Source organism: Daktulosphaira vitifoliae, unplaced genomic scaffold, assembly GCF_025091365.1.
Source record: "Daktulosphaira vitifoliae isolate Bord-2020 unplaced genomic scaffold, ASM2509136v1 Scaffold_2, whole genome shotgun sequence".
Classification (NCBI taxonomy): Eukaryota; Metazoa; Arthropoda; class Insecta; order Hemiptera; family Phylloxeridae; genus Daktulosphaira; species Daktulosphaira vitifoliae.
Window position 1 is genome coordinate 20,833,259 of NW_026099573.1, and position 16,777 is coordinate 20,850,035.

At 25.1% G+C, this 16,777-nt stretch overlaps 2 protein-coding genes across 9 annotated transcripts in view; one reads left to right on the top strand and one right to left on the bottom strand.

Annotated features, from left to right (window-relative positions):
• The window catches only part of LOC126899651 (neural-cadherin), a 52,563-nt gene extending 47,273 nt beyond the window's left edge, over positions 1–5,290 (top strand). For all 7 annotated transcript variants that reach the window (XM_050674704.1, XM_050674708.1, XM_050674707.1 and 4 more), the window contains 6 exons: positions 263–563; positions 627–816; positions 869–1,110; positions 1,516–1,719; positions 2,288–2,452; positions 2,519–5,290. In XM_050674704.1, the coding sequence (XP_050530661.1) occupies positions 263–563; positions 627–816; positions 869–1,110; positions 1,516–1,719; positions 2,288–2,452; positions 2,519–2,643 (1,227 nt within the window). In that variant the 3' untranslated portion in view covers positions 2,644–5,290. The remainder of the gene's footprint in view (positions 1–262; positions 564–626; positions 817–868; positions 1,111–1,515; positions 1,720–2,287; positions 2,453–2,518) is intronic.
• Positions 5,291–5,414: 124 nt separating this feature from the next.
• LOC126899658 (leucine-rich repeat and calponin homology domain-containing protein) lies at positions 5,415–14,645 on the bottom strand. Of its 2 annotated transcripts, none has more exons than XM_050674718.1 (12): positions 14,117–14,645; positions 13,911–14,055; positions 13,351–13,583; positions 9,047–9,183; positions 8,761–8,946; positions 8,622–8,701; positions 8,421–8,561; positions 8,034–8,355; positions 7,833–7,970; positions 6,970–7,047; positions 6,776–6,904; positions 5,415–5,792 (listed from the first exon to the last, which is right to left on the bottom strand). In XM_050674718.1, exons 1-12 carry the CDS (start codon positions 14,292–14,294, stop codon positions 5,775–5,777), a joined length of 1,785 nt encoding a protein of 594 aa, XP_050530675.1. In that variant the 5' UTR covers positions 14,295–14,645; the 3' UTR covers positions 5,415–5,774. The 2 variants fall into 2 exon arrangements, with proteins under 2 accessions (XP_050530675.1, XP_050530676.1); XM_050674719.1 differs by lacking the exon at positions 5,415–5,792 and adding an exon at positions 5,930–5,950.
• Between the last annotated feature and the right edge of the window lie 2,132 nt (positions 14,646–16,777).

The window sequence follows — 16,777 nt, forward strand, 5'->3', positions numbered from 1 at the left end:
CTTGAAATAAATGTTGGCAAACATAAAAACAAACTATAATGAAAAAGTTATTAGGTATTTTTTTTTTTATTAATGACGAAAGAGTATAGCCTAGTCAGTAACACTGCAGTGCCTAATGTATTCTGTCACAATAGGGTCTATTTGCTGAGCGAGAGATTAACTCAGTTATGGGAGTTACCATTCTTCTTTAGCAATAATTTAACTATGTATCTAGAATTTTCTCAGCTTTGTAATATTACTTAAACTGAAATTTTAATTGTAGATAAAAGACAGCAAACTATACTTTCGATATAACTTAAACAGTTTAAGAACAGAAGAAAAGGATGTATGGCTAAGTGCTGTGACTGTAGATGATGGTAAATGGCACTTGGCTAGAGTGTCTAGATATGGTTCATCAGCAATACTTGAACTCGATGGCGGTGAAGGAAAACACTACAATGAGACTTACAGATTTGAAGGTCATCAATGGCTTATGGTTGATAAACAAGAAGGAGTATATGCAGGAGGCAAAGCAGAATATACAGGTGTTAGAACATTTGAAGTGTACGGGGACTTCCAAAAAGGTAAATAAGATAGATTTGATATAATTTACAGTCGAGTTATAATTGTACAAATATAATCTTTAGGCTGTTTGGATGACATTCGATTGGAAGGTAGATATCTGCCATTACCACCAGCTACTAATGGCACTCAATGGGGGCAAGCTACAATGGCTCGAAATGTAGAAAGAAACTGCCCATCAAATAAACCTTGTGCCAATGTTATTTGTCAAGAGCCATTTGAGTGTGTTGACCTTTGGAATTACTATGATTGCACGTGAGTAACTTCTTAAATTTTTAAGATTAAAAATTATAAGATTACTTTTTAGTTGTGGAGAAGGACGCATAATGACTGCTGACCGTAAAGGTTGCGTTGATAAAAATGAATGTCTTGATAGTCCATGCAGAAATGGTGGTGTTTGTTTAAATCAAGATCCTAGAATGCGATATCGCTGCATATGTCCAGATGGATTTTGGGGAGAAAATTGTGAGTTAGCTCAAGAAGGTCAAAAACTAAAAATTGGAACAGGTGCTTTAGCTGCAATTCTTGTTTGTCTTTTAATAATTCTCAGTAAGTAAAAAATTAATTAAAAATATTAGTAGATTTTAAGAATTACATCATAGTAACTACAGAAAGTATGTAATTTTGGATGTGTTTCTCAAACACATATTTTAAATCAAAATAAAACATTTTTTATATTGTTTGAAAAATTTTTTAAATTTGTTTCCTAGAAAAATGCTAAAAAACTTCCTTTGTTAATTTACTTATTCACAGCTTTCTCTTTCAGCTAATAAAAATCCACTAAGGATGAATTTTTGATTAAAAGTTAATATTATCAACTTAAAAATAGAAAAAAAATTGTTGACATTATTATGTTAAAAATGTTTTACAATTTTTTAATTAATTAAATTAAATTATTTATTAAGATAGAATCTAAATAATGTACTTTTTTCTTAAATATTCAAATGTTTACAGTATTGGTGTTGATGTTTGTTGTATACAATCGTCGACGAGAATCACAGATCAAATATCCAGGACCTGACGATGATGTGAGAGAAAATATTATTAATTATGATGATGAAGGTGGTGGTGAAGATGACATGACAGCTTTTGATATTACACCTTTACAAATACCCATAGGCGGATCCATTAATAATATGCATCCTCAAAAATACAAATGTAATTCTGTTTTTTTTATCACTAGTTTATAAGATATCTTGTGAAATTATCCAACATGGCCAGAGATCTTACAAGGATGAATTTAAATTGACTAATAGTACCAAAACACTGATCATAATTTAAAGATATTTTTTTTGATCATTATTTTACAAATAAAAAAAAACTTGGAATTCTTTAGTCTAGTACCAAGACTTTAAATTGTGAGGGTTCTGGACATACTTTTCCATTCATTGTTCAAGAAGAACAATACAGTCTATTCCAAGTACTCATTTAAGTTAACATTTTATAAAAATATATATAAAATATTAATTTAAAATTATTAAACTCAAAAAGCCATAAAAAATAAAACCGCACATACGTGTATGCAGGTGTTTTAGTATTTTTGTGGTTTTTTGAGTTAAACATTTCTGTTTAAATTAATATTTAAACAAAATTAGCTACAAGTTAACAATTTTTATTATATAAATTTGATCATTTTTTTGGTGTATTATATTTATGGATATATTAAAGCTTCTAATTTTTATTTTTTGTATTTAATATAAATATATAAACAATTTTTAATTTTTAGATCCCACAATGCCAACAGGTGTTGAACCCAATGTTGGAATATTTATTGAAGACCACAAAAAACGAGCTGATGGAGACCCCAATGCTCCACCTTTTGATGATCTACGAAATTATGCTTATGAAGGAGGCGGTAGTACTGCAGGATCCTTGTCTTCATTGAACACAGGTAATTAATTAAGACCAATTTCTTTACACCTGACTATTTAATACCACTATATTTTTATAATAACAGGTACTGAAGAAGACCATCAAGACTATGAGTACTTGATGGCATGGGGATCTCATTTTGATAAGTTAGCTGATATGTACAGTAGAGATGGAACTGGTGACCTTGAACTAGATGATGCACAATTGTAATTTGTTTAAATTCATTTTTTGTGTATTAGTCAGCTGTACAATTTTTGACATCCACTGAACTGAAAATCTAGTCATAATTGTATAACTATTTTATAAATGAACTTACCCAATTTTTTTTTATTAAATTGTATTAAAACGATCTCAAATTCTCATTTGGCTGCCATTTACGTTATTGTATCATTATATTAATGCTTTAACCATATCTCACCTTATTAGAATAATTAATTTCAATTAAATTTATTAGTTTACTAATTAGATTGCCGCCATCCAAATTATTATTTATTTAACTCATTAACTAAAAATGTATATTTTTGCATTCTTTATTTTTACATTATTTACTTATTTAAAGGCTTAAATATACAATGTTAATGTCAAATTAATGAAATTACTATTTTTTATAAATAGTATAAATGCAGGGGTGAATGCTACTTTTTAATAAATGCTCAAATTTGGCTTAGAATACACAATTCACAATATACAGTTCACAATTCATTTACATTTATAAATATAAATTTGCTTTTTATAAGGTAATTTAAACTATAGAAATAAGTAAAATAAAATTGTTACAATAAAATTATTAATCTACGCTGAACAAAAAATATTTTTTAAAAGTTTGTTTTAAATGCGTATTAATAATAATAAATTTCTTAAATAACATAAGTTATGAATAGCAGTTAATCATCTATTTGTGTGAAAATGTAATTAAATTTAATCTCTCAGCACATATCTACTGGTGATAATTTCATCAACGTTGATTTGAAAACTTAAAATATAATTAATCAATCATAGTATTATGATATTCAATATTAGTTTTCTATCAATATATTGTAATATTTTTGTTATGTATTAGCATTTTTTATAGAAAATGAAAATTTGACATTAGAATTACCTCACTTACAGTAAGAGTTGTACTCTTCCCTTCATCCCATTCTTCAGTATATGTTCATCCTTTAATTAATGTGGGTTTGTTATTGTATTAATTAAATTATTATTATTATTATTATTGTGTATACATTTGTGTAATGTAGAACTCATTAGAAATTTTGTCCTAGTTTAAAACTTGATGTTCCAATTTTATATGATAATAAGTTTATATAATTAGTTTTATTTTTAAATAAATTTAACTATAATCTTTAATTTAAGTTTAAAATTAACATTAAAAATTTGTACAAGTGAATTTTTTTTTCTTTACATTTTTATATTCATATATATTTTTTTTTTTTTACAAAATTTATTAATAGTTAAATAAATTATACGAAAGGTGCTCGCTGGTCAGTCTGTTATCCTTGTTTATATATCACTGTTTATAATGTTCTTTTTTTTTTATCTATCTATATATAATCTAGAATAACTGGTCACAGGCTACCACAGCAACTATAGTTTGAACTATTATTTTATAAATGAATAGCTAGCATACTAAGTATTACTTAAGGATATAAGTGCTGCACTGAAAATGATCAAATTTCACTTTTTAAAATCCTAACATATTATCACTATAATTATGATAACATTTTTATCACTGTTAATATTGGTTCAACAACTTTGTAATCATGTAATGCATTAAGTTAAGACTACACATTTTATATTATTAATTGTTAAGATGAACTCAATTTGTTGAGATTTAAACTATTATTATAATATTAAGTGTAATATAATGAATGATGTATAAATAGTAATAAGTAAACATTCCAATGTAAAGAACACTGGATCTAACTCAAATTTTGAGCTTAATTATGAAAAATTAAAAAAAAAACACACAAATAACTAATGTAGATATTGTCAAAAAAATTCATTTTAACTAAAAAATAATGACTTCGATTAAAGTATTAGATTTTTTTTATTTCTAAATAATTTGTTTAATGTTCGTATCATTTTCTAATAACAATTTATAAATAATGGTTTTTGTTTTGAAATTTATTAATTCTTCATATAAAAAAAAATATGTCTATTAAACAAGTTATAGATTTAATATTTTTAATCTCTACAATTGAAACTTATATTATTAGTATATAATTTAGTGCCTGTTTTTCAACAAATTTTTTATAAATTTTTTTTTATTATAAACAATCAAAACAATTTTTATGACCTCCAAAACAGGGCTTTAGTTTTTTAAATTTTTAAACATTTTAATAAGACTGTGTTATAAAAAAGTTTCAAAAAAAATTATTTTCAATTGCAATTTGTTCTGAAAGATTTTTGACATATATAATTTATAAAGACTTAATTAAACTATCCAAAACATATTATGTATTGGTTATCTAAAATCACATCATCTCGTCATCTTATAGTATTTATATCTAAGCTAGTTGAATCCAATTTTTCAATGTAAAAAAAAATTTCTAGTCATTATACCAATTACTTTTGTTTTAAATGTATATTTTTTTTGGGTTAATTATGAACTACTGCATTGTATAACTTAAATAATTAATTTTAAATGTTGTATTGTGTAGTATCTAAGATAATATTAATGTAGGATATGTAAGTGAATAAAATGATTAGTGTATTATTTAAGTACATAAAAATTTGTGAAATGGCATTAGAGAAAATTATGCATGAAAGGAAGGGCAATTTTAAATTGTGTTTAAAATGTAAAACACTGTAATAACAATAAAATACTGAAAATAAATAATTACAATAACAAAAATTACTTATAAGAATACCTATTTTATTGAGTTAAATTATACTTCATAAATTATGAATTATCATTATAATGTTAAAGGCTATATTTTAGAAGAAATTCAGATAAAATAGTTTTCTTTTTCTCAGAACACAATTACAATATTGTATTTTCAACAAAACACAGCGCTTTACATGTATAACCAAAATGAGATAGAACCAAAATGTTGCAAGTTAATTTTTGAGATTCAATAAGTTTGTATAGAAAATAAATATATTAATTAAATTAAATTCATTGATATTTTAAATTTAATAAAAAAATTCATGAAAGCCAGGAAAAATTATTGTAGCTCACCCTCATTATGCCACACTTTATCCTATAGGTTTATATATATGTACAGAATTTCCCACTAGGTTTTGACATCCTTAATAACTTGATACAGTAATCATGATTTGAATAGAAATAAAATAATTTTATGTTGAGTCTTTTTCATATTTATACAAAAATATTGAAATCAGCTATGCCTCACTTGCTATTGTCAACAAATTTCTTTATATGAATGAATAAACTCATTTGTACTAATTATAAGAAGTTTATGATTGGAATATATTAAATATTATTCACAGATTTCATTTTCATCAATGGATTTTGTTTATTATTGTTCAATTAGATTAACAAAAGTATTTACATCTAAAAAATAGTTTTATAAAAATAAAAAAAATAAAAAGTTACAATTAAAATAATTGATTGCTAATCATAAGTAGTATTAAATATCACTTTAAAATAACATACAATACAATATATAATTTTAAATATTAAGAAAGATAAGTTATTAATTAGATTTTTATTTATTTAAATTTGAAAAAAATGATAAAATTATGATTACCTGATAATAAAGAATCTAAAGGTGCATAAGTAATTAAATGAGAATTATCACTTAATTCATTTTTTGTGACTTGATTTATTAATATATTATTTATAAAAATGAATATTCTAATCAATAAATTGAAAATCTTAAACGAGTGAAAAATAATATAAAAGGATTTAACTTTAAATGATTAAAATTAGCTAATTTGTTCAAAATACATTTTTTTGTAGATTAATAAATATAACTATTTTTAATTAGGAATGACAAAACCATTAGTTAACACAGACATTTTTAGGGCATATATAGTAAGAATATTCACTTATTATCATTAGCTACTAATTTTAAATAAATTACAAAAAATTTATTTTAATAACGATTTTATAGAGCTAATAAATTATAGAGTAGTTTATACACTAATTCTATGTAAATTTAATTTGAATAATTTTTGATTAAAAAATCTATTATCAAAATAATTTAGCCTCTCCATCAAACTTGGGAGATATTTCATATTTTAAATTAGGTTTATTACAACAGTCTTTAATGTTAAACTAGCATTTAAAATTAATGAGCATGAAATATCAGTCATATATATTATTTTATACATTTGATTATTATTCTATTTTCTAAAAATAAGTTTATACATTTACCATAGTTTGTATATGGTGTGTCTGAGAAGGAGATTTTGGTGTATAAAATTTTAAAAGCTCTGCTACTGTAATAGCAATTTGAACAATTCCTTTTCCTTCTAATATATCAACTGCACAGCATATAAGTTTCTGAAATGTATGTATAATTTTAATCTGATGCACAATTTTTAATTTTAATTACAATAAATAATTACATCATTAACTCCAATTTTTCGACAAGCTTCCAAGAAGTTATCTACATTACGTCGACATCTTGCCATAGTAAGTTTAGGCTATAATCAAAATGTTTGGTGTATTGTTATACAAAGTATGAGTAAAAATTTATCATAATTATTGTTTAATTGATTCTTCAAAATTGATATTAATGTTTTAGATAATAAAGTTATATTTAAATGTTATGGATTTATTCACAATAAAATTAGAGTTATGCATATTTTATATAATTTTTAAGGAGATAGAAATATAACACGTCTTAATTCAACAACATAAAATTTTGAATCTAAACTTAAGCAAGACCATTTTAAGATAGCAATACAAAAAAATATATTTGTAATTTTTATACTTGAAAAAATGACAAATAATAAAATTTGACATTTTTAAAATCTAAATACCAAATATTTAAAATATTGTGCTTATACACTAAAAATATTTAAAGAATTTTAAGGAATAATAATTGAATAATAACAATTGGTTGAATGCTCCAAATACTGCAATAAGTGTGGTATATTAATGCATATTTTTATTAATATAGGTAGTATAAAGTATCAAATAAAAATAAAAAAAATTGTATTGTGTTTAAAGGAAATAGCCAAGTTTCACTGAAAATTAACATTAAAAAACAATATAGTATTAAAATAAAAATAATATTTTATGATTTTAGCTATTATTTTTATCTAGAACAAGATTTTCTGAACTAGTGAACTAGGTGCCACACAATAGTCACAAAAATACATATTTTACTATAAGTTTTTTGTCGCTTAGTAAAAACTTAATAAAAAATGCACCAACAAATTATTTAGCATTGATTTTAATAATATTCTAATTTAATATAACTTACAACAGCTGGAGAAGGTACATGGATACTAGCTACAGATCTTGGCTTGACATGGTTAGCTAAATAACAGAGCACAACACCATCACTTAAAGCTGGTGCTAATTCACTTGGTAGCGACATTTTCAACCGTGATTCAATTGTCTATAAAAATAATTTTACTCATTGGTAAAATATATTATAAAATATAATTTTATAATTAATCACATTTCTTAATTGTTTTACAAGTTCAGCCTCTTCTTTAGCCTTTTCATATTCTCTTTTCATTGTGAATTGTAATTTACTTTTAGTCACTTGTATTGTATTGTCATTGGACCAAACTTTCATGGGTGGATGATATGATGGTACTGGTGCAATAATATTATTGCTCGAAATTGGTTTAATTTCTGGTGCAGTTGGTTTGATATATGGACGGATATCTTGTATATTACTTATTTTTTTATTAACGTTACCTAGATCATTTTTTTGAACTTTACCTTTATAAATACTGTCTTGAGTTCTCTGTTGCTTAAGGAACTCTTTATACTCCCTAGAATTTGAACCAAAATTATTTAAAGATTATATAATACACTGGATTATCTTAAAAAAACATACTTATAACTTTGAGTATGCATAGTAGGTTTCTCATTCTGTTTAATAACATCAAAATTATCATTGTTACTACTACCATTAGTAAATTTTTTCAAATAAGTGGGAGTACTGCCATTACTTTTACTTGTTCTTAAAAACTCAGGACTAAAAAAATAACCAATTAATTCAATTTTTGTTGCTTATATATTAATAACTTTAATTTACCTAGCATTATAATTATAACCATTTGTTTCTCCATTTTTTTTATCCACCTTATTAATATGTTCTAAACTACCATTAGCACCCTAGAAATTATTTTATATTTATTTACTTTCTTCGCAAATTAAAACAATAATTTTCTTACCTCATCCGAAGAGTGAACTAGACTAGCTGGTTCTGACATATTTAAACTGTCCATATTACTATCTAAACTATGATGACTATTTTTTACACTGTTGAACTTCCACGAAGACATTGCTCTTCCACGACCTTCTTTAATACTTTTCATTTCCAACCATTTAAATATAAAAATTCGTCCTTTTGAACAAACCTTCAAACAAAAAAATAAAGAAATAAAACCTAAATCTTATAATTAATTTAACAACTATTTTAAGTATTATTAATTTATTAAAATTTTTCTTAGTACACACAGCACACGGAGGAGATACCAATGGATTTTCAGCAACATCTAATTTCTCTAAACTAGTCATTAATCTTAATTCGATGGGTAAAGATGCTATTCTATTATGGCTGAATATTAATTTTACAAGTTTCAGGTATGTTAATTCTGAAAAATAAAATTAATAATTACACAATTAATAATTCATTGCTAACAGATCAACAATTAATACATTTTTTATAGAATAAAAATAAAATTTTTTTAATAGTAAAAGGAATATGACAGTTATTTTTTAATCACCCCCCATTTTTTTGATATTGTTTTAAAAAAATATTTGAAATGTAATATTTACTTTTTAGCTAACTATTCAAATCAATTTTTTTAAATTATTTTAGTTTGTTTAACTGATTTAATATTGTAATTTTTACGGAGAAATAATAAATAAATTCATTTTATCATTTAAATCGTGTATAAAAATTAAAGAGATTAATGCAATACTTTAAATTCATGATAATCATTGAAGTTATTGAATCTAAATGTGATAAAAATCAAATTGGTTGAAAATTATTTTCCTAACTGAAAAAGAATTAAAAAAAAAAAATGCAAAAATTCTAATTCCACTTTGGGGTCAAACAGGTAAAAGGTCAGATTTTCAAAAAATATATACCAAATTATAGGTAAATACTTAATCTAACAATAAAAAAAATTTATTCTATTCATCTATTTTTCAAAAAGTTATGGCAGTTTTAAGTAAAAATATTTGTTGAAAATGATTGATTTTTAAATTTATAATTTTTTTGGAGATTTTCTCCATTAACAGGGAACGAGGAAAATTTTTATCAATTTTTGAGGGTTATGTCTTCGACTAGATACAATTTATAATCTATTGACGTATTGTTGAAAAAAAATCGTTATGGTAATAGCTAAAAAAAAATAGTAACAGACAAAAAAAAAACACATAGTAAAATTAATACCTTCTCAGCTTTGCATTGATGCTAAAATGAAGTTGGAACCCTTATAATAGATAATGCATAACTCTAAAAATATTTAACAACTTATAAATCAAAGAATAAATACTACTACACAACCCCCCCCTGTAAAAAAAAAATTATTTTAGGAGAAATCTAGTAGCGAACAATAAATCAATTATCCTGTATAATACCAAGGAGTAATCACAATCAATTTATTTCATTTTGCATAAGCCTATTTTTAAGTACTTTTTAGTGAGAAATATTGTATTTTTAATGTGAAACCCACTTCAGTTTGAGTAAATTCAAGGTTGGACTAATTTACATTGGTTCTTCTGATTTTTAAGTACACTTTGTAATCTGTTAATTAATTGTTTTATAGTATTAACAATATTAAATATTGTTTTTTAAATATATAATTTTATATTTTTTTAAATGTTATAAAAATATATTGAGTGTATGGTTTATCATAAATCACTTGATTTCTTGCAAAATAAATGCAATAATAGAACATTTTTTTTCTTACGTATATTCCTTGATTTATCAGCTATAAATTATTTTTTAGAATTATCCTTTATAACTTATAGAGGTGTCAAATTAATTTTTTTAATAGATAATGATGTATTTAAGAAAATGGAAAAGTAAATAATATAAAAACATTAGGTTATCTTTTTTAATAGGTATATACATTTTTTTTTAATTTGATCATTAACCTGCCTATGGAAGAGGGGAGGTTTACACTTAAGTATGTAGCACGGGCGGGTGGGTACAACTCTTACAGACGTACTTATATTCCACCCATGTTCCTAGGTATTTAAATACTTGTAAATCAATAAGTACTTATCTTGAAGTTGTTATTAACCCATAAAAATTTGTTGTAAAATTAAATAAAATATTATTTTTATTAGAGGCAAATAATAAAAAAAAAATGCTTTTAACATAGTTAAATACTGTAAAAATCATAAAAAAAAAAAATAACTACATCATTGTAAAATTAATTCTTTCTTAACTTCATATCGAAGTTAAAAGAGTAACACAAAATATTAACTGGATCAAAAGTTTTTATAGATGTCACATTATACATTACAGTATCAGAAATGTTACAAATTTTAGAATTTTTCCACAGACCAGACTTATTTTTATTTTATCTGGTCTTAAACTGATTTTTGCAAAATTTGAGACCAATTAATAATATTAATAGTGGAGTTTCAAGGACAAAGTTTGAATTACTACTGAAAAAAATGATATTAGTTCAAAGAATTCTTGCTAGATATGTTAATCAATGGTAACAATACTTTGGTGATGAAACCAATTATAATTTGATATAAAGTGCACACAATGGATCTACAGGTTTGAATTAATAGGCGACAGTCTGTTTCTATCTCTGTAACAACTAGAACTTCAGCTAAATAAAAATATAATATATGAAATAGTCTAGCATAATGGAATCAAAACCTGTTATCTTACTCAAAGAAACACTATGCATTTTCGACTTGACTTCTTATGCAATTAGGTTCTTCTACTTCTTCTTCTTCCTCATCTAAGTTTATTTTCTCTCATCTTATCCACGATTGACGTTACACCTATACTCTCTCTTATATGTTCATTCCTTATCCTATCTTCTCTAGTCACTCCACTCATCCATCTAAGCATTCTCATCTCTGCTACATTCATTTTCTGCTCTACTTTCTTATCAACCGCCCAACACTGAACCATACATCATAGCTGGTCTCACTACAGTCTTGTAGAATTTACCTTTCAGTCTCATTGGAATACTTTTATCGCATAACACACCTGACGCTTCTCTTCACTTCAATCACCCGCACTTAAAACTTTGTCTTACATCCTCGTCAATACCATCACTCTTTTACACAACTGATCCTAAATAATACTAAAAACTTTCGACCTCTCCAATCACGTCCTCGCCTAATTTTACTGATCTCCTCATTTCACCTACCTCATGTCCTGCTTTATCAAACTCGTACTCTATATACTCTGTCTTACTCCTACTTATTCTTAAACCTTTTCTTCAAGAGCTGATCTCCACACCTCTAGCCTTTGATTAATTTCCTCCTTATTTTCTCCTATTAACACTATATCATCAGCAAACAACATACACCACAGCACCTCTCCTTGTATTTCTCTAGTAATTTCATCCATTACTATAGAAAATAAGTAAGGGCTTAAAGCAGAAACTTTGGTGCACTCCTACTCTTACCCGAAAAGCTTCTGTTACTCCTCCCACACTTTTTTCCCTAGTACAAGTACCATCATACATATCCTCTATTAAATTAATGTACCTTTTCGGAACTCCTTTTCTCAGTAATACCCACTTTAGAACCTCTCTCGGCACTCTATCATACGCTTTCTCCAAATCTATAAATACCATACACAGCTTTTTCTTCTTTTCCCAAAACTTTTCTATTAGATACCTCACACAAAATAATGGCTCCATTGTTGACTTACCAGGCATAAATCCAAACTGGTTTTTAGATACCGATGTCTCATTTCTTATTCCCTTATCTATAACTTTTTCCCAAATTTTCATACTATGATTCATAAGCTTTATGCCTCTATAATTTCCACACTCCTATATGTCACCTTTTCCTTTAAATATCGGGACCATAATATTATTCCTCCATTACTTTGGAATTTTCCCTTTTAATAAGATTTTATTTATAAGTTCTATATGCTAGTTGTGTAAAGGAAATTGTTGGTAAGAGTAGGAGTAGAATGCCAGGAAATAAGGAAACCTGGTGCCGGGATGAAGACATTAAATAATCATAGAAAGTAAAAAAAAGCAATTAAAAGTATGGCAGAAGAGCAAAAGGAGAGAAGATTAGATGGAGTATAAACGCTTGTGCAAAGAAGTCAAGTGTGCAGTAAGTAAGGCAAAGTTAAAGAGGTATGATGAGTTGTATAATAGGCTGGGAACAAAGGAAGGCGAGAAAGAAATCTATAGACTTGCAAAAGAGAGAAAAGGACTAAAAATTATCATTATATAAGGTGTATAAAGTGTTGATAATAGGGTACTCTCGAATGATGATGATGTGAAAAAAAGGTACTTTGAAAAATTACTGAATGAGGCGTATCCAAAAGAGACATTAGAGGACATGCAATTAGATTGCTTAATTTATATTAGTAAATGTATAAATATGTTTATTTTTATATAATATATTATACTATAAATCATTAAAATCAAGTAAAAAAGTATAAATGTAATAATTATTGATAGAATTGGCCAATACATTACTTTTACATATTATCAGGTATGAATTATAGGAAAGTTGATCACCTAAGATACTAATTTTTAAGGTGCCTATTTTTTAAACTTATTAAGTATTCAAGATTAATTTTTTTAACTTACCTAGTGGTAACTCAATAAGCAGATTGTTTTGTGCATTCAAAGATTTCAAAATAGGTAATTGTCCTAATTGTGGAGGTAAATGAGTAAGCTTATTGAAGCTTATATCAAGTTCTAATAGTGATTTACAAAATCCTATTTCAGCTGGTATTTGTTTTAACTTGTTTTTAGATAGTAGCAATGTTTCAAGTGGTAACTGGAATAATGTAGGTGGTAATGAAATCAAAAAATTCCGGCTGTAAAAAATGTATTGCTATAATTATTTATTATATTCAGCTACACTAAAATATACTTATAAAATTTTTACATTGTATGCAACATACATGTAATACTATACAAATAAATATGTTGATAAGTTTTATTATTAAGAATAAAATTATCATACATAGTAAGAGCCTCAAGAATATTATTTGGACATTGATATTTTTCAATTACACCAGTAATTTATCACAGTATTGAAAATAATACAATAACAAGAAACATTAATTATCAATATCTGATAAATTAATTATAATTTTTTTTTTAATATAAATTAAATTAATTGATAGTATTAAGTAAACTACCTGAGATCAAGATAGACTAATGATTGAAGAGTTGATATAGTATTTGGTATTGATCGAATTATATTGTCATGTAAACTTAGAAATTCTAGAGACCAGAATTTAAAAATTTCAGTGGGTAGAATTGTAAAATTATTCCTTGAAAGATCTAGAAAATTAAAAATAGTTTGTTAATAATAAATAATGATAAATATGCTGAATTAAAATACCAGCAACAATAATATCCGATACATCATAATTTGATGATGTGGGAAAAAACTTTAGTTTACGGCTACCAAGTTTTAATTCACCACACAAATTAGCTTCTTCAAACAACTTATCTAAAGATCTTGTCAGTGGCAATGTTTTTTTCCAATTTGTGCAAATATGATCCAATCCATTATCCATTTTACAACGTTAGTAACAGAATAGTATAAAGTGCAATAGTAGTATAAGTAACATTACCGCTTTAATTACTTGAATTACACTTGGATAGTACAACAAAAGTTGAGTTATTAATATTATACAGTTGCATGATTACGAAATATTTTTGCACTACTTTCACCGGACCATCCGAAATTTCATCATAGAATACAACAGAAAATTAATAAAATTTGACGCATAATCGGTTAAAAACAATAATAAAGTAAATTTAACAAGTGATAAAATGAAACATTTAATGATTATAAAATGCGCGTTAGTACTAATATGACAAATTTTGTTTACAGAATCTAGAAGAATGGGAGACGCAGTGCAGATATTCTACATAACCTGACATTGAAATTGTGATAAGATAATTGTGATAAGGTTATAGAGTTAATTGAGAAAATTATTACAAATAGTTATCACACCTATCATTATTATGCTGGGTTAATATTCATACAAATAATATGAAGTACTTGATAACTCACTTAAATTGTCGCATCTACAAAAAAATTTAACTTACACCAAATAAATAAGATTCAAGAATCATACAACTTTTAATTATGAATCATTCATTTTTTCTAATTGTATTGTAGGTAGTATCGAATTTGGACAAAATTATAAATTTTAATTAATGAAGTAATTTTCTAGTTCATTTTATACTTCACATTATAAACTTAATTGGACCTTATCACCAGAAACATTATTTTTAACTTAATGATTCGCTTCAGAGAATTATTCTCTATCTATTTGAATAGATTCCTTTTCTGATTATAAATTGAATTCGTCGAGAACAAATGTCTAGTCACTATATCTTAAACTAGTGATAGTAACAAAGCCCTGTTTAAAACTCAAGTATATTAAATTAATTTTGAAATGTCACTAAAATTACTATAAGAATTGTAAAACTTAATTATTCATTTAATTAACTTAATTAATTAATATAATTTAATTTTAGGACTAATACTTCTTCAGTTTTAACATATTTCTAGCCCTTAGTTGCACCTATAACTGCTTTGTAGTAGTCTTTTTTCAACTTAATTTTTAAATAACTTTTTTGATAACAAAATAAAAATAATAATTAGAATTCCAAAAATGAGAGTTAAAAGATATGGAATTGATTTAAGCGAACTATTTTTATAAAATTAAAAACTGTTATCATTAGGTCTATAGAAATTAATATGTTATACATTTATAACATAATATTATATACCTAGGCTAATTATATTTTTTACTTATTGTCAATATACTTAAGTCAGTTATTGTATAAAATAAAAAAAAATATTACACTTCACATTGTTTAAATTTACGGATTAATTAAGTATATTTTATGAGCTTTTAGAGACATTTGATTTAGTTGTGACTATATGCTTCGTCGATTTTTTAAAATAAATTATACTTAAATTAAATTAATATATGTTGGTTTATATTTATGTTTATTTATTTTACTATTTATATAATTTCATAATTGTTACTTCTAAATTTCTAACGATTGTCTTAGTGTAATGTTATGTCTTTTCCAAATTCCGATAATGTTCCGCTTTATGCAACATTATCTTTAGTTATACTTACATTATTAGTGTTCGCAGTTCTTGGCTTTTATGGTTTTTTTTATAAATTAGTAGATAAACAAAAAAAAGAAAAACTTCCATGTAGTAATGTTTTGACGGATAAAGATGAATCAGTTATTTATTTAAACAATTCTTAATCCTCTAGTGGCTCGTGAAACTTAATGCGACATTGTACATTTACCAACCACTGGCTTAAATCTTGAGCTTTAGACTAGGTACGTTATATTTTATGTAAAATATTATTATCAGAGATATGTCGAGTTTTTTATGAATATACTTTAAAACGTTTTTTTGGGCGTCAATCTAATTGAATTGAAGACTTTATTAACAATTTTTTTAGTATAATCAATACATCTCAAGAAGTGTTAGTTTCTTCTCGCTAGATCCTCTTTCGAGTATATATAAATGTTGACAATTAAACTAAATTAATTTAGGTTACCTTAAAATAATTGTTGATCATCAATAAGCCTCAAAATTGTTATTCTCTCTATTTATTAGTAACTAAAATTCTTCTTCAGCACACAGTAATTTTTGTATTTGGGTTCTAACGTTTTTGTAATTTCAAACCGATTACAAAAAATTAAAATTACTACAATTTTTTCATTACTTTAAAAGTATAAAAAATTAACAACAAACTGGAGGAATTAATTTGTGGCACAGAAGTGTAGAAGTAAGCACCTATTAGACTCCTTCATTTGTGCTCTTATTATCACATTGGCATTCGTTGTGGGTTACCAACTCATTTTTACAAGTCAAAATATGATTTCATCTATAATAGGAGTTCCTAAAAATTTAAAATCGCTCATTAATTAATATTACTCAAGTAAATGGTACCTTCGATACTTTGATAGGTAAAGCCTTTCTAAGATTTACATATTTCAGGTACACATTTAATTG